Raw genomic sequence first — 19,162 nt, forward strand, 5'->3', positions numbered from 1 at the left:
ATAGTGAGTACCTGGGTAGGGTAGGGAAATAGGGGGGCGGGTACCCAGGTAGTTAATTCCAGCCCTACTGTGGTAAGATTCACCATCCTAGTTTCTGCATGATGGGTCATGTGGATCCAAAGATGCAGTCAACTATGGACAACTCAAAATTTGTGAAGCTCATATGCTAGAAAACAACACAGAGCTGCTCAACTACTGAATACAGGACAAATGATTACAAAATCCGAATGCACAAATACGTTTTTGGAACCCATGATTAACATTTTGGAATTTTATGACAAGGGACATCCTACTAGATATCTGTAAAGTTATTCCCATTCGGTATTGTTCCCAGGGCCCCATTTCATGAAGCAACCTCAGGCACAACCCCTACCATTTGACACAGACCTCGTGCTAAGATGTGAGAATGTCTTTACAGAAAAGAAACGGTGTAAGCAATACTGCAGGAACATCATGTTTGAGGACATCAACTATCAGCTTCACAGGTTTCATCCATGAGGGGAACAAACTTGGGTCTACAGTACAGGCAAATATCTTCATCACTAGGTTACCTCTCCCTCTTCCGTCAGTCAGGAACAGGTCATTGTGCCACAACCATGTAAGTCACTGTGTTACTGCGCAACAAAAGCAGTGAGTAAATATAGCAACATCTCAGCTATTTGCAGAGGTCCAGGACTTTGAAAAAGGAAGAGGCCCAATAGCCACAAAGACAATTGAGACACAGAGAGGTGTTGACATTTGATCTGTTGATAACCTCTTGGCAATCAGGACAGAAGATATTTCATATGTTCATTTGCTCTTTATTAATACACAAAATTTTACATAGCAAGATAGAAATTATATATGTATATTATATATAGTTTACAGGCAGTAGACCTGGCCATATGAAAGAGGCATGATTTACAATTGTATGGAGCAGAGCAGCAAGCTACAGTGTACATACATGCTAGGATAGATCTGTACATAGACAGGAGGCCTCAGAGGTATTCTACCATAGGCTCAGTAACTTCTACACATCTCTCAATGTATTCCACACAATATTGTGTCCTGTAATGGGAGGCACCCTTACAGTATTCAAGGATTATCTAAAATCTGACAGAACACTATTCTGCCTGGTTATTGTTTAACCCTACGGCACATATTTCCTAATTCAGATACAAAATGATGTGGTACTTAGCATCTTGTGTACAAAACCAGTTCAGAATAACTTCATAAATACAAGCGTTAGGTAATGCAAACATATCGTTTCTGAGTGCACTGAATTTAAATAACAAAGTCTGTACAAGAAATGGCCAGGTTTCAAGTAACTGGATACACAGTAACTCACTTGTTTTGATAGTCAAAGGCATATTTTCCCCAATCCCAACTGAATTCTTATAATATACATAATGCAACACGGATTCTTACACAAACAGAACAGTACTGACAACCACAGCCATGTTTTACTGTGACATGCTGGTGAAGAAGGATCTCTCACATTAACCAGCTGGATCTCCCGTCAAAACTAGGTTAGCAATGGGATCAATTGCCTAAGCTGACAGCTCTTTAGGATTGTATTTCCATGCCTTAGAAAAGACTGTGGAGATGGTCATATTCATCAGGTAGAAATCAATGGCGACACCAACAGCGGGAAAGTAACAAATGGAATTTTGTGATTGGACAATACGACAAGTGTGTTACAGACATGAAGTAGCTTTGTACAGAAATAATTTCATGACAATTCATTCTCGGAAGGAGAACTGCCCTTCCTTAAGGGCACAATGAAGTGTCGGCTACAAAAAATTCATCACAGATATCATATACATAAAGCGACATTTATTTGGGTTCAGTCTTCCTGGTGACACATTGCACACTATCTGGACTGAGTGTGGTGATTATTCGGATCTTAAGAGGAGTTATGGGTAGACAAACCAGCATTTTAGCCCGATTTTGGCAATGGCAATTCTGCTTCATCAACAAGACAGAGTCATGTTAATATGGACCATGTTTGTTCCTAAATGGCATCCTCAATTTGCCACAATTAATCTACTTTGGCAACCTAGTTCTTGTAAACTGAATCTGGTCACAGAATCACATCCACTTGAGCTAAGAACACCAATCAAAGTTGAATGAACAATTCAAGATCCTAGTGAAACAATATCAAAGGCCGAGACAAGCAGTGCTAGAACACACCAAATCGCTGGAAAACTGTGAAAAATTATTCTCAAAACGAGGCAGTCTTCTTCATTAGACAAATACTATACCAAGTTGTACAGGCAATGTCAGACTCAATACTGGAGACTTTCCAACAGTCAAAACAGCTTAACTAAGAGTGTCCTTAAATGATACATTGATGGTTGTTTTGGTTCAGTTAAATGTGACAAACTGTTGACGCAGAATGGCGATTGCTATTTAGTAGCAATTGGGTGCTGATGGGAGTTTGGCAGTACCTTATCAAGATCGTCATCAATGACCATGCTATAGATCCAAAGAACAAAGACCCAACCAAAACTCAAAGTGTTGTGAGACTTGGACTAGAACTCAGGCACATGAATTAATGTGTGTTCAGTTCCGTCATTCTGACTGGAATCATGTTGATGGTGAAGGATTTGGGGATCTGTTGTAGCAGCCTTCTACCACTACTCTCAATTACCTTAGTCTTGGTGCCAAGACCATTTTGTTGAAGAGGTACCAAATAGCCTTCTCTAAGCAACATGTCCTTCTAGTCCTAAGTTCTGTTATATCAAACCAACTAAACCAGCTTATTCTTCCACAAGGAAGAGTTTAACAAGGGGCATTGTATACATCCTAACATTTTAATAACAAGTCAGCAAAATGAATTACAAAAAAATATATGTCAACTTTTCATGCCTTTGCCACTAACAAGATTTGCATAATCAACAATAACAAATATTGTACCTTAACAATTCTAAGATTTAAATCATGTCATCTTTAATCAAATTCGAACAAACCAACAGTGATGTTCTAAGCTTTATACCGCAAACAAAAGTAAGACAAACCTTTGAAGTTTGTGAGAGGCAACCAAGGTCGTGTGTGTGTGTGTGTGTGTGTGTGTGTGTCAATGTGTATGTACACAGTTGTTTCCACTCAGTCCATTCATAACACATCATAACCTGTACTGCCATGCAAGAACCTTAAAATACAGCAAGCCATACCTGCAAAGGGAGATAACTCACAAACAGTACTGTACACTCCACTCGGCAATATTTCAGCTAGCTAGCAAGTGTAATTCCAAAAAGGGGAAAAAGATCATCATGGTTGACTGCCGAATATACTTATTAAGATCCTTGGTTGTGAACATCCTTAAGTACTGTGTGACAAAGTCTGTCGTTTGGGGGGAGAGAAATTACTCGGATGAAGGCCTTCTAGTTGGTTGTTCATAATCATGACCGTTATTTTGGTAAGGATTCCCATTTAAGGATTCATGCATGGCAGAAGTCAACATCATTCCACTACATAACAGCACTTCAGGCATGCAAAGACGTACAAGAACTCGCTCGATCATGAACTATTTCACTGTAGCAGCAATCTGCCATGGATAGCACAAGGTGGAATGTATACATCAGCCACTGCCACAGGAAAACTGGCAGTATCCTACAAGTGATCACGATGGTGGTGTTCTACTAGTAATCACTCAAGTTAGATACGAGCAATCACTGTAGTTTTCTACAAGTGATCATAGTGGTATCCTGCCAGTAATCACAGTAGCGTCTTACAAGTGATGCAGTAATCAATCAAGCTATGCAAGGGCAAATCACAAATAGGGATGACACAGGTTGCAAACAGGTCATCGTGACCTCAGTACAAATATTATAAGACACACTGCATTGCAGGGTCCCTAACCTGTTTTAATCAAGTCTGTAAATCACATTATGTTAATAAATAGATGCTTTTTCCTAACTTTAGAATCCTAATAAGAATTGGAAGTATGCAAGAGGTATACTTACATGGAGCAAGCATACTACTGTGGCAGGTGAACAGAATTATCCAATTATCGTAATGATCGAATTACAATCATTCAAGATTTGAAAAAAATAATAATTAAGAGATCGATGAACAATTTCAATATCAGATATGAACGAAAGTGATGCACCAATGGTCTGCTAATGGACTTAAAAACTCATTCTCCCGATTCGGACCATAACACAAATGGCTAACACATGAATGTACAAAAACGTATCATTGTAACCACCTTTTTCAGTGGCCCTTGTTAGTCAGCGTTCCACATGGAACACGGCCCCAACTGCACAAGACATGTTCCAATTCTTCCATAACTCGTCTTTCCTCCCAACTCATGTAGCTTTAAGTTGACAGTAATTTGAGCCTAGACGTTACAACATTGTTTCTTGGTTCCCACGGAATTATCTGTGGGCGCAACGGTAATTGTCTGTACATTGCTACTAGGCGAGTTTTCGTCGTCAGGACTATCACGGATTTGCTTCTGAGAAACTATTTTGTAAATCTCTGCAAATAGAGAAAAACATAATTCATGACATTCATAAACTCATACCTTAATGAAGCACACACTCCTGGACAATAACAATGTAAATGTTAAAAGTAAAATATCTAAATCATATTTGTTTATTAAAGAATAGGTCTCGATCATTGAAATCTAGTCTCGTAACTAAATTTGTGTTAATTCAAGATTTTACACATATATTAAAGGAAAACAAGGTGATGTACATTTCTTCCAAGTTATAAGCATGTGAAAGTTAACTTCTCTGAGAGGCATTTAGAAGTTGGAGTACTAAGTAAGGATAAGATTTATTGATGAACAACTACTTTATTACAATTGGAGCGACGTTTCGGTGTAGGTTCTAACACCGTTATCAAGTAAGTGATAACTACACCGAAACGTTGCTCCTAATTGTAATAAAGAAGTTGTTCATCCATTAATTTTATCCTTACATGTGAAAGTTGACATGAACTGTTTTGAATTGTCAACTGATTAGAAGCATTTTACACATAAGAAAAGTTACCTGTAAGAATGTTGTGAAATGCTGCTTCAACATTTGTGGAATCTAACGCTGATGTTTCTATGAAGGATAGATTATTTTTTTCTGAAAAAAACAACAAAAATATGTGTTATATTTTATTTGAAGAGTGAAAAGAACTGCCAAAATAAGCCTGTGTAGACAGAATTTACGGCCGACTATATACACACTCAGCAAATGGCATGGCACAACAAATTCAGACAACCATTAACAGTCCGGCTACGTCATGATGATAGAAACATTTGGCACCAGTCATTTAGTCACAACCAAAATGCATAAAGGAAAGTAGTAAGAAAATACATATAAATCAAATTAGGCATTTCTTTTCCCACCAGCGTTGCAACCATCCGGTATATCAACATATTTTGACCAGAAAAAGCAGGAACATGGAATTCCTTTTTACTTGTAAGTACTATCTGAAGCCTACACATAATATCTTACCTATTCTTTCAGTTCGTCATAATGTTGTAGATTAATCAGAACACATACTCAGTGATTTTTTACATGAGAATGAAGTAACAGGGAGAGATCTCTGTTTGTAACTTAAACAGCAGTCAGACATGAAGTAACGGCAGCATCCGTCGTGTCGCTTTTAAATTGGGTATTTTTGCTGATCTTTAATACCATATCAATTTGAAGAGGCCTAACAAAATATCATCATAATAAACCAAACTTATAATCAATGTAATACTAATATGATTTGGTGATTCATAACTGATTCCAAGGTAATGAGCATGGGGTTGTGTATTTGTCCCTGTTACCTGCAAATGCCTTGGCCTCATCTGTGGGTACAGCACGTAAATGTCTCAAGTCACTCTTGTTCCCCACCAGCATTATGACTATGTTTTGGTCTGCATGATCCCTAAGTTCCTTCAGCCACCTCTCCACATTTTCATATGTCAAATGTTTGGCAATATCATATACTAGCAGGGCGCCAACAGCTCCTCGGTAATATCTGGAAAAAAAACACAGACAGGGTGAAACATTTGATTGACAAGTTAAAGTTTTGGAGATACAAACTGCCTCTCCACAAGAAAGGAAACCATTACAGCTCAGCAAATTCATCTTAAATATTTCTCTCAATATCAAAATTTAGGATTAATTTTCATTCCTGCATCAAATTCACAAACTATGTCAGGGGTATTCAAATACCAAAATTTACTACTTGCCCAAGGGAAAGTAAACTCAAAAATTCTACTTGCTCAGTCTGATTTCCAACTTGCCCTGCTAAATCAGAGAAAACACAGCGACAAGCCAGTTTCACTATCGTGGGTCAGCCACTGCAACTCGCCAACCAAGAATATTGGAACTCTTGCTTCCATTTTCTTCCCATATGTTTTGTGCTTTCCCAGTAGTGTTTTACGCTTCTAATCGCTTATATTTTCAGTTGTCCTTGTCTTTACATTGAAAAACTTGTCCTAATGAAAAGCCATGTCAGTTAAACCGAAAATATGATGTCTAGCAACACACGATGTTTGATTGGTTAATAGATTGACAGTTCAGTAGCAAAAAATCCATTCGGAACTTGGAAACGTGTACACTGACATCTCGACTTGATAACGTTTAAGTAACTATCAGAATTAACCGCTGGAATTCCAATTTAGATTTTTAAACTGTGAGTAGACTGAAGGGTTAGATTTAACATAAAAATTTACTAAGCCAGCAGGGCTTGCTCCTTTTAAAAGTTACGGCCCTTCTCCAAACTAACTGACATACAACTAAATGGTGGAGGCCAGCCAAGTGGCTGAACCTGAGGTTGCATTGCCACCTAGCGGGGGATCTGCAATTTTGATAACCCCTCACCCATTAAACACCTTTTCCTGCACTCTGAGGATAAATCTTGGCTTCCATTTGCCTCTTTTCATGATGATTTATGAGCAATTAAAAGATGCTGCACACAACATTACAAAATGGCATCCAGTTGTCATTCTACTGAGATGATCGACATATATCTTTTTATGAACGGAAAGGGGTGAAATTTTGACTAGCTTTATGTTTCAAACAGCCCTTTCTAATTTAAACTGGTCACGGGCCAACGGGCCAGCAGTTAAATCGACCCATGGCTGACAGGTCCCCTGCCTCTGCTGCCAACGCTACACAACAGCCAGCCAGCAGATGTGAAGCATTGGTGCAGGGAACCAGTCTTATCCAGCAAGAAATTTGTGTAAAGGGAGGTAATTACAAATAATTTTCGAAGCACACGATGTATCTTCTAAGTTTTAAAGTTAACACAGCTGATTTTTATACTTGTCCGAGGGCAACCAAATGATATTTTCCCACTTGCCATGCACTTTGTTTTCACGGATTGGGCAAGGCGGGCTTTACTAATTGGACACCCCTGTATGTATAAGATTTCTACCTGTACCAGATACATGTATGTGAAACTGACAAGCAATGGACAAACACTTACGCACTAGTGATGGCTCTATACCTCTCCTGCCCAGCAGTGTCCCAGATTTGTGCTTTAATTGTCTTGCCATCAACCTGTATACTCCTGAAACACACAATTATACAGGATTTTAACATGACAAATGTACTTGTATCTATGTTCACTGTTTACATGAAAAGAAAGTTAACCAAAATCACACTTTATACACATCCTGCATTTACAAATTACAGCAATACAGCAGTAGAAACTAACACATACAAATCAGGCAAGGGGGAGGTGAAATGGAGTTAAAACATTGCATTCAAGATCATTGCTACATTCATATTTGTGTTTGTTGTTTAACGCCTGGACCAGACAATCCAGTGATTGACATCATGATCATCGATCCACGCAATTGGGACACGATGACATGCATGAACCAAGTCAGTGAGCATGACCACCCGATCCCGTAAGTCACCTCTTACTGCAAGCATGGGTTACCGAAGTCTCTACCAGGTTTTTCACAGGTCGCATACACGTGTTGTGTCTGTTTGTACTTATACAGACTTATGCCGGTTTTACAGTTCTAACTAGTCCACTGAGATACCATGCCGAAGTATAACATGACTCCCAAAACCACCAAGACGATCAGTCCATGGTTTATCACCCAATGCCAAGTGCAAGGCGGGGTAACAACAAGTACCATCTGTTAACATATTTTGGTATGATGCGGCCAGGGATCAAACCACAGACCTTCCGCTCACCTGACAGATGCTCTTTCAACTACACAATGGAGGCGGGCAATAAAAGTCAGAATCTGTACATTCATTTGAATACTAGCATTATGGATTTAATCATCAACACAAATGATGGGGCAGACGTTTGAAATTAGCACTAGATCTTTCTTTGTCACATAACAGCAGCTGCCTTTTGAAACTACTTGTCCTAGTGGACTGGAAACTCTAAAAATTACCAGTCCCTTCCAATATTTGTCAGTCCCAACATTTAACAAACAGAACACTGCAATGCAATGACGTGATCTCCGAAGTAACTTAGATCTCTAGTCATTCACACAAAGTTCAGTCACAATTTTCTCTTTTAATTTTGAATATCTCGAGACTAAGTCGCTACAAATATATATATTTAACCTCAAAGGAAAGCAAAATGTTATTTCCTTGCACTAAAAATAGACAAGGAGAAACCCTGATTGTAACACGAACAGATAAGCTGACTTCATTAAAAAAATATACTTATATGAATATTGCCAATGTTTTGTTCAACAACACAGATAACATACTTAATGTGCCGGTCCACAGGGACTGGCAACACACAAATTACCAGTCACTACCTAATTTTACTGTTAAAAACTGGTAATTACCGGTAAACGGGAACACTGTTAACAAATACAGGGTTCATATACATATTAGATGCTTAACGATGCACTCAGCAATATTCAAGTTAAAGAACAGTGGACTGCAAATAATCAATTCTGGACCAAGATAATCCAACGATTGTCATATGATATATCATATACTGAGCAGCAAGCCATGTCATCGAGGAATGATAACAAGCTGTCAACCATGTCACCCAGCCTGACTACCCAATCCATTGAGTTACATCTCACATGCACAGGTAATTGGGGACCAATTCTAACTTAGAATCACCACTGGGTCACAGATATACGAAATCAAAACTGTTTTCAAAGACTTTATCACTTATCCAAATAGGTCAAATAATCACCTGAAACTGAAAGTTCAAATGAAACATTTTCAACATCCTCAGGATCAATAATAAGAGAGTCAAGTTTTCCTTAATAGTTAGAACCTGATACATTCGTCACATTCCTTCACATATCAATGGCTACAGGAACCCTATCATAATGCTACTCAATCTGACAGGGAAGTAAACAAAGCTATGAAATATGAGTGATCATTTTTTTAAAGAAATTGATTATCTAACAAATCTTTCCACATGTTCAAGAGGTCTGTACCTATTACTATAGTATTTAAATTCTAGCACTTTTCAAGGACTGATTTAACAATTCCAGCAGTTGAAAAGCAGTTAATTTAAATACTTATCACTGAAACCTGTAATGGGTGTCTAAGTTCCACATAACTTGAGTTTGAGTGGTCAAAGGTGTGAACAATATTTCCTGTAACCATGATAACCTAAAATTAGTGGAGTTGCTGCCAAGTGTCAGTTTAATTTGGTGGTAGGGCGAGACACAGACATAAAAATATTGCTTCCAACATGTCCATACACCTAAAAAAAAATAAAAGGAGGTGAACATTGTAAATAATTTGCATAGTTCAATCAATGGGATACAAAATTTTATGGTTGATCAAATCAATAAATCTATTGTTAATGTCAAATCATCTGCAACTATATATTATAGTCCATGTCCAAATTTCTTCACACATCACTAAGTTTTGTTTCAAATTAGGAATGTCAGATTCCATCCAAAAATCATGTGGATTGTGCATACAAAAGGTGTGATACTTGATAAAAATTTACTTCTTGGTACAATCGTCACACTGGGATCACCATTTTCATTCCAAGGACCCCTCAAAAGCATCCTAGGACTTACAAATAGAAAGCCCTGGTAAATCCCTGCATCTTGGGCCTGAGATTAGTGAAAATCTGTAATGATTACCTGTTTTCGAATTAAATCTTGTTTACATAAACCACTTGTCTGAAATATGCATGAACTCAATTCATGGAGTCTGCTTGTGTGGTCGATTGTAATATCCATCAGTGATTGTCTGATAAGTCATAATAAATTATTGATTAGCTACTCTGATGCAATGATTGATTCTAACTGTCCAATTCTTTTCATGCTACTGTTGCAAGAAATATTGTATAATATGTTTAATTAATAAGTCTTTCTCTTAAGTGCCTGGCCAATCCTGGGCAGCCTACCATAGTTAATATTGCAAGCATGAGGAACAACGTGTAACAATTGAAATTTGAAAATAAACTTGGAACACAGTTGGGACAGACCTCAGATCCCGTCACAGATAAGAGGAATAGCTGTGTGCTGTAACGCTTAGGAATAATTCATGACCAGTATGTTATGCATACATTCCAAGATCATAATAAGGGTGACTATTGTACTTGGAAGCTGTCATCTACATGATGTAAGGACTCAACTCAGCAGGGGAAGTTGTTGACAGTTCCTCAGACCAGTAATGCTCCTGTGTCACTGTGTGTGCAACGCTTAGCAAATTAGACAAGGATCACCTTGATCTGCATTTCTCATCTTCAACTCACCTTGTGGCAAACTCTACTCCTATTGTGCTCTTGCTCTCCAAGTTGAACTCATTCCTGGTGAATCTTGACAGTAGATTACTCTTTCCCACACCTGAGTCTCCAATCAGGACAACTGTAACATAAAGTAACACTCAGTAATCACATGTCTCACAAAGAGGCAAGAAAGCATTTCTTAGGTCTGATGTCAGACAAAAACATTAATTCATTAAGCATGGTAAGTTTGGGAACTACCATCACCATCTATACTGTCAGCTTCCTGAGGCAAGAGAGTTAACTAACTATAAAAGTCCAGTTTCCACCCTTGCCGAACTAGGCTGGTATTATGGAGTTACATTTTGGCTGGCCTAATGAGTCTATGCATAGTCCAATCAAAATCTCGCAACGAAATCTAAATCCGGTTCCTAAACTGTTGTGCAGATTTCGGTCGATTGCAGGATTTGCAAAACATGTGCACCACCAACTCGTCAACAGATATTTTCCAAACCTTTCATGTTTATAATCAAGGTGCCCGCATGATTTGATGCACTTGGCAATGTAAGATCCGTTTTATCACAATATAGATCTTGATTATCGATCAGATCATCTTGACTGAGCACCGCCATTTTGTTTGAAACAAATGTAAGTGATCGAATCGGATTGGTCCATAGGAGAGGCTCAGAAGGGACAATCGACCGAAATCTGCATGACAGTTTACTAAGCTGATTTCGATTTCGGTGCGCGATTTTGATTGGACTTTGCATAGACTCGTTAGTCCAGCCAAAATGGAACTCCATAATACCAGCCTAGTTCGGCAAGGGTGGAAACTGGACTTTTTGTGGTCAGTTAACTCCCTCGCCTCGGGAAGATGATGCAAGCGACATGAGAGGTGGTATCTGATTGATCCATGGGAGAGGCTCGGAAGGGACATAACTCGTAATAACCACTGGTGGCGCTATGATCGAGCCCAGGAATTCCAGCCAAGTTCGGCAAGGGTTGAAACTAAGTATTGCATGAAGTGTTGCTCCTCAGCATTGTGTTGTGTGTAATAAACAGCAATGGTATGAATATCTATTTTGAGTTTCAGAAAGTCGACATGCACAATTAAGGTTAAGGTTCTGTTTGTTTGTTTTTTAACACTGCACTCAGCAATATTACAGCTACATGACAGCGGTCTGTAAATAATTGAGTCTGGACCAGACAGTATAGCATCTTCCCGAGGCAAGAGAGTTAACTGACTTTAAAAGTCCAATTTATGCTGTTCATTTTCAGAGCTTTTAGTTGGACTTGGAACAATAAAACCCCTGTGCGTTTATTTTGCCTGGTGGAATATTTACACCCCCACTCCCAAAAACAAAAACTTGCAGGTGTTATGGTAAGGTTTGTACTACCCAACATCAAACTGCTACCAAACATTACTGATGAACACAGTGGTGAAATAAGTACCAAAAATAAGTACCATAATATGTCAAAACACTGATACAGTTGAGATATCATAATAAAGAAAGCTGATTAATGATACATGTATATATATATGAATCAATGAGTGAGGATGTTTTTCTACCTCTTTTAGTTTTAGCAATATTCCAGCAATATCACCATGATCACGGCGAGAAACACCAGAAATGGGCTTCACACATTTTACAAATGAGAAAAGAACCTGGACCGATTTATATCAAAGCATCAAGGCCAGAAGACCCTCTTTGATTTCTAACATTTGAGCATCAACATGATCAAATAGCAACTACACATACAGAAAACACTTGCATGAGAACAAATCACAAACGTGAATAATCAACAGTTGGAATAAGCATGATATTGATAAAATAAATGTAAAAATATTGTACCATTGCTTACTTACATTTAAGAATAAAATCAACGTCATCGTCTGGAAAATATTGTTTCATAATCAAAAATGAATGGTAAAAACTGTCCATTTCTACAACTCCCTGAAACAGTTTGAGTTCCTTCTACACAAGATGTGATCAGTAATGACACAGTGGTAAAGTAGTGGGTATATGTAGCATATGGAGTGCAGGAGATCCTGTTTGTAAACAAAGTATGACTCACCGCTTATCATTACTATCAGGACTATTAATAGTCATTACATGAACAAGCCAGCCTGGAACTTGGAAATGAGTAAGAATCAAATAATAACCATAGCTCACTCACAAAACATAAATGACATTCATCATGTTAAATTGAAAAAATAAAACTAATAAAAAAAATTAAACAATATCATCATGATCATTACATTTCTGGAGCTCAAACTACCTTTCCCGGTTGCAAAGGGAGAGAACTCACTGCAACATGTCTCCTGTTTTGACAGTGGCATAAAATGTTTTCATTTATCGGATAATGTGTATTTTTTATTATTGCAATTTTTTACTTGAGTATTATCTGTAGGGATAATTACCAGAATGAACTGAGTTAACTGAACACCCAATAATCAGACAAGAAATTATCATCCACATATACAATTTCTTAATCTGTATACTTCAAAAAACATTTTCAACACAAGGAGATATTGTGCCATGCATGTATCAATAGTTTTAGATCCAAGTAGATAGTGATAATTTTTCTTTATCTTTCAAGAATTCTAATTTCTTGTATCTTTAGATCTTTTTACGATGGGCATATGATCAGCTGAAGATGGGCACAAAACAGAACATATGGATTAAAATCTTTCCTGAAAGTTCACTTGAATTAGGCCTACCAATGAAAACCAGCCGAGAGCAACCCAACCATGGGATATTTTCACACTTTAAATAGAAAGAGTCACACAAAACCTACTAAATTTTCAATGGAAGCAAAGACAGTGAATCATGCAGACCACAACAAACCGGGTGCACATGCATTTAGTTTGTTGCGTTCTCCATTGAAAATGTGGTTGATTTAAGCATTAAGATACCCACTTTATGGAGATTTCATTGTAATTTGTCAGGTGAGCTAAAAATGAACGTAGCTTAGCTTGTATTTCAAAAAGCATTGTAAATACATCAACCTTTCCATCATGTCCAGTGTTCAAAATTATGCGGCTTCCTGTGGCACTCAAGATCTTTTTCTCTAGGACTTGAATTCTATCCTTAATTATTTAACTGTTAACATCATGGTTATGACAAACCTCTCGACTTCCATGATTAATTTCCTACACTGCTATTAAGTTACAAACGAACCATATCAAAGTAAGAAACATCATGAACATAGTGGCAGTCACTGCGAGAGTTACACTTGTTAATTACTGAGACAAGTGTGGTGACAGTGAAAGTTGTTATGAGGTGAGGTGAAATTGGGTTTAACGTCGCATCAAAGATTATCACACTTACATAGCGACGTGCATCCACGTGTGTGTGTCTGCTTGTACTAGTCCGGACTAAAGCAGATTTATAGTGCTAGCTTACTGAGATACCATGCCGAAAGTTAACATGAATACCCCACTCAGACACAGCATACTGACTCCAAGCCAACCAGTCCTTGTTTTAGCCCCTTTATGCCAAGCTCCAGACAGGGTAACAACAAGTAACATTGTTTAACATATTTTGGTATGATGCCGGGGAACAAACCCCAGACCTTCCGCTCTCCCACGAGAGCTAGTTGTTATGAGGTATATTCCAGCTTTATGTCGATTGCCTGTAAATAACTGCATCTTGGCAAGACAAAGAAGTAATTGATACTACATAAGAAACATCCCACCATATAGGGGTACAATAACATGCTATCAACAAAGTCACAGACCCTGACCAATCAAATTTTAAAGCGTAATGATTCAAACAGTCATACTGTCTTGTGCCTGCAGGAGCCGAGGTGAAAACAAACCCTGGTAATGGGAATGTATTATTAGACCTTTAACATGATTGAGACAGGTTTTATGCCATCATATTTGATATGCCGATCTACCATGTCTATAATCATGATGATCCAGTATGTGGGAACCAGTAGATCAAAAAGTCTTTTAAAAAGACTACTTGTGGCATTAGTCATTTTCATACGTTCAATAATTGAACAGTGGGATTAATAAGTTTGACAATGAAAATCAAATGGGTTTTTTTAATGTAACACAACAGATGTCACCCATGACATTCCTGTTTGTAGTAACTTCATGAACCACATACACACCACCTTGTATCCAGTACAGGTTGGTAGCCAACTAGCTCATGTCCCTTCCTCGTTCACCATGTTAACTGTCAAACCTGTGTTCTACATGATAAATGTGAAATAATACAGAGTGACGTAGGGACAGAAAATCAATTAAGTTCCTGTCAACAGACAGGCTGGAAAGGCTACTTTGACTATGTAGTATTGTAGATGGCAGTCAATCACCAACAAGCATGTGGTTATGTAAGTTTCCTGGATGCAAATGATGTAACTCAAGCACAAGCATGACATATTAATGTGTCATGGTCACTTATACAGAATAGCTGTGGGGCTGACCCAGACCTTAGAAAAGTTATCATGATTCATGATCAGTTTGTGTGCCATGATAACTGTACAATTTGTACGTATATGTAACAATTATTATTATGGCTGGCTAAAAAGATTGATAATTCAGGGGTTTTGTCCACTAGTCCTTATAATGATAACATATAGCAAAACCCTTAAAATGGGCCATTTTCTACTAGCCCTTAGGATACCTTTACTATTGGGCAGTTCGGTAGTGCCAATTTCTAATGCTGTAATTGGAATTATAATTGCTGGGAAGACATATTAACGTTTATTGATATGAAAATTGTGTCACTGATAATACTGTACATAAACTATGGATAAATATGTTACCATTCACCAGTGACGTGAAATATGTTGCTTTGTCTCTGAACTTTAGGCATATTTGCTCAAAGTGACTTCACTGATATTAACAATAAGTGATCGATACTTAGTTAACGATTATCTATCTCTAAGATCTATATGGATAGCCAGATGTCATGATCAAAAGGACTAGTGGACTAAAAATGTTAGTTTCTATCGCCGACTTGTATTTCAGAAACATGATTTCTCTTTTGCAAAGGTATACAAAGTGAAGGGGATATTATCAATGATGGACAGCTCCAGAACGGTCAGTGTTGAAGCCAGCAGCTATGCAACAAAAGGTTTCAACTAATCCCTCTCTTTTGCTGAAGCTGTTTGTATCCCATCTGCATGATCAGGATGATGAGCATTCTGATTAAAGACACTCCGCCTCGTGACGATAAAAGTTGGTACTCTTGTTACCCTGCCTTGTGCCCAGCATCAAGGGGATAAAACAAGGATTGGTCGGATCTGTTGCATGGTACATCAGTGGGCTAGCACTATAACAGTGACATTCATCCAGACTAACACACACCCATATGTCACAATAATTGCAACAGGATGTTAAACCCCATTTCATCTCACCTCCTGATTACAGATGAGAATGACACTCTCTAGCAACTGAATATATAATCCTTCCAGTCCAATGGCCAAAAAGTGATAATTCACTGACATTAAACAAGACCAAAGATACCAACAAAGATTTGGGATAGCAGGCTTGTGCAAATTCTTCTACTCCACGGAGTACCAAAAGTTCCAGTTAATTAAACTAATGATGTCTTGCAATCTCTTGTACACATTGTCAAGATGTTTTGCAATGTATGCCCTTAATACCTCAGTGAACTTGGTCAACAACTGATATTAATTGGAGACCAAATTCCACCATATCATACCCCATTGCTGCGGTAGAAACTAACAGTTTTAGTCCACTAGTCCTTATAATGACAAAATATAGTAAAACCCTTAAAAATGGCAAATTTCTACTAGTCCTGAGGATACCTTAACTATTGGGCAATTTGACAAGGACTACAGGACTAGTGTCAATTTCTAACACTGCCATTGGGACCAATTGTTAGAATTGCTCCGCAGCATCCTTTGCTAGCCGCAAGAACCTACCAAATGGATCAGGTGGTCGGGTTCGACGACTTGGTTGATTTCATGTCATCATTCCCTGATAGATATTATGAGCAATGATCCGTGGTGTCACGGGACTGTCTGCTCCAGACTCTGACTATTTACAGGCCATCGGCAAATAGCTGGAATACTGTCGAGTGTGGCGTTAAACAACAAACATATGTATCATGATCATATTCCACCATTATTTCAAGATAGTGGAAAATGTTTATCTGTAGCAAACAGACTCCTTTTTCCATTCATTGGGAAATAATATAAAGTTCATGTTTTTGCCACCTGTGAAATTAATAATTTGACAGTGAACTGAATTTGTGACAAAAATTATGTTGGCAACATTTCGTATAAAGTTTGACTAGCTTCATGCCATGCATACCAAATGCACTGACACACCTGCTTGATATGCTACACCAGTCCTATAGTATAACCTAGATCTAATCACTCACGGAACAAGCCAAGGATACCTGTACCACTAATTGCATTACTGACATTTCAGACAATTTTTTTACACTTCCTAACCAATAGGATGTAAGATAAAGTCTTAGTAATCCATAAACATTTAAAATAAAGCAAAGATTAGATTAATGTACAAGCAAACATATCAGATCAAGTTGGCATTGTTTAGACACCTACAATGATCTAAATCAGGCTAAGAATGATTTTTCAGCAACTGTAATTGTCAGAAAATAATGTCTTATTTGGTTGCTGTAAAACACACTAATGATTGTACACACATAATCAAAAATAAATCCGATATGAAGAAGTACGCATATAACATGGGCCTTGACATATACGGGGTACACGCCCACCTAAATCCTATTGAGGCAACAATACAACCTCAGGTGACCCAATCGATCAATTTCCACAAGGCAGAGATACATTAGAATATTTACTTATGAATTATATCTGGTCGATTCGGGGATATTTTCTTTTCCATTTGCGTTTTTGTGACAATCGTTTGACACTTCACCCATAAACCACTTGGATCGTATATAGCAGGTGCCTGTTTGTTGGTCGTTTCCGTCCTTGTCAAACGAAGTCAAAATGGAAGTTGTGTAGCACCAACTCTCATCTAGCATACAAATCAACTAACAAGACGAACCGTATCTGTATACATCCACACTCCGCACTTAAACTGATAATCGATGTCGCATTTGACTGGTGTCACCTTACCTTTGAAAAGATAGTCATATTCATCATCCTTAGTGCCCATTTTCTTTGCTCTTCCGCTTGGCAGACGCTTGTAAACAAATGCCTAGATGTCCCAATAACAGATTATAATGGGAAACAATAATTATCTAGCGCCTACTGAAAACTTCAGCAAACACAGTTCAAATGGAAAAGTAACACCACAAACGCAGATGATTACGATTAAGGCCGATGACAGCCAATACTATCGTCGTCAATTCACTTCTCTGTAACCAATATGGCGGACCATTCAACGCCCCTTGGTCGACTGCGCATGGAATGACGTCACCACAGTAAGCGGAAGTGAAGTAGTCTGACAACAACGTATATCGAGTCTGGTTTATATTAGATACGAAAAGGATAGACATTGAAAGTAATTCCCAACGCAATAATAAATAAACATGTTGAATCATACTGCACCATACGCACAGCCGAAAAAAATGTAAGATTAAATAGTTTGATTTGGGAGTATCATCATCTTGCATGCTGAAACTATATAGATCTCTATAGATATCGAGGTCTACTGATCTACGCTTTATGTTTTATTTTGGATATGAAACATATTGCCTTCTAATTTCTTTATACCAGCTTCTTGGTGGACATATACCAGTCACGGGCTGAATTTAAAGATTTTCCCCAAATGAGAATAGAGGCACGTACTCTTTTAAAAGTGTCCTCCATTTATCCCTAAAAGGATTCCCGGGGAAGAATACAATAGTCCTCATGCCGTGACCTACCTTAAACAACATTCCCTTCATTTCAGACCTCTGGGGTGGAGGCTTAACTTTTTGGACTTGGCTGGAATTTATTGTGAAGACAATTATAGTGGATTACCGTCTGCCTTAACATAAAAAATACACCTCACCTTTCCCACCAAATGTAAGGAGGCGGCCATTCGTACGACTAATCAGGGTTTGCTGTACCTTGCCATTAACGGTGAAAACAAAAGCTAGCCTTCAACTACTCCAGGTATTTTTTATTTATGTTCCGAACTGCGTATGTTATGCAAATACCGTAGTCCATCTATAAGAGTTTTTTATTTAATCAACATCGGCTTATTTTCATTATGTGGGAGGAAATAATAATCAAACATAAAAGAGAGGAATCCCCTATTCTGTCAAAACCTTATCCCTAGACCCGTCCCTTCCTTGAGGCCCGGGCATCTGTCGCTCGGTCGTCTGAGGCGCAGAAATTCGTTGTGCAGAGTTGCGTCCCTTAGGTTTGCGAGCAGCATATATCGTGGGTTCGAATTCCGGTTCGCGTTGATTGTGTTTCTAGGTTTGAGGCATGCCCGTCCTCGTGGGTTTCACTAAAGTAGTACATACCTCCATCACTTCGGGATCCCCTCCCACATTTAGCTGACACGCCGTGATATAAGTGGAATACTGTTAATAGGCGTTAACTCACTCATTTACTCGTTGCGAAATGATTTCAAAAGACGAAGGACAGTACT

General features: G+C 38.2%; 1 protein-coding gene across 2 annotated transcripts; it reads right to left on the reverse strand.

Moving 5' to 3' along the window:
- Window positions 1-784: 784 nt before the first annotated feature.
- Window positions 785-17,991, reverse strand: LOC124115129 (ras-related protein Rab-11B). Of its 2 annotated transcripts, none has more exons than XM_046475958.2 (6): window positions 17,695-17,991; window positions 10,633-10,744; window positions 7,405-7,488; window positions 5,756-5,949; window positions 4,980-5,060; window positions 785-4,464 (listed from the first exon to the last, which is right to left on the reverse strand). In XM_046475958.2, the coding sequence occupies exons 1-6, from the start codon at window positions 17,732-17,734 to the stop codon at window positions 4,325-4,327; spliced, it is 651 nt and encodes a 216-aa protein (XP_046331914.1). In that variant the 5' UTR covers window positions 17,735-17,991; the 3' UTR covers window positions 785-4,324. The 2 variants fall into 2 exon arrangements, with proteins under 2 accessions (XP_046331914.1, XP_046331913.2); XM_046475957.2 differs by lacking the exon at window positions 17,695-17,991 and adding an exon at window positions 12,470-12,570.
- Window positions 17,992-19,162: the final 1,171 nt, after the last annotated feature.

This window comes from Haliotis rufescens, unplaced genomic scaffold (assembly GCF_023055435.1).
Source record: "Haliotis rufescens isolate VD_foot unplaced genomic scaffold, xgHalRufe1.0.p SCAF_14, whole genome shotgun sequence".
Classification (NCBI taxonomy): Eukaryota; Metazoa; Mollusca; class Gastropoda; order Lepetellida; family Haliotidae; genus Haliotis; species Haliotis rufescens.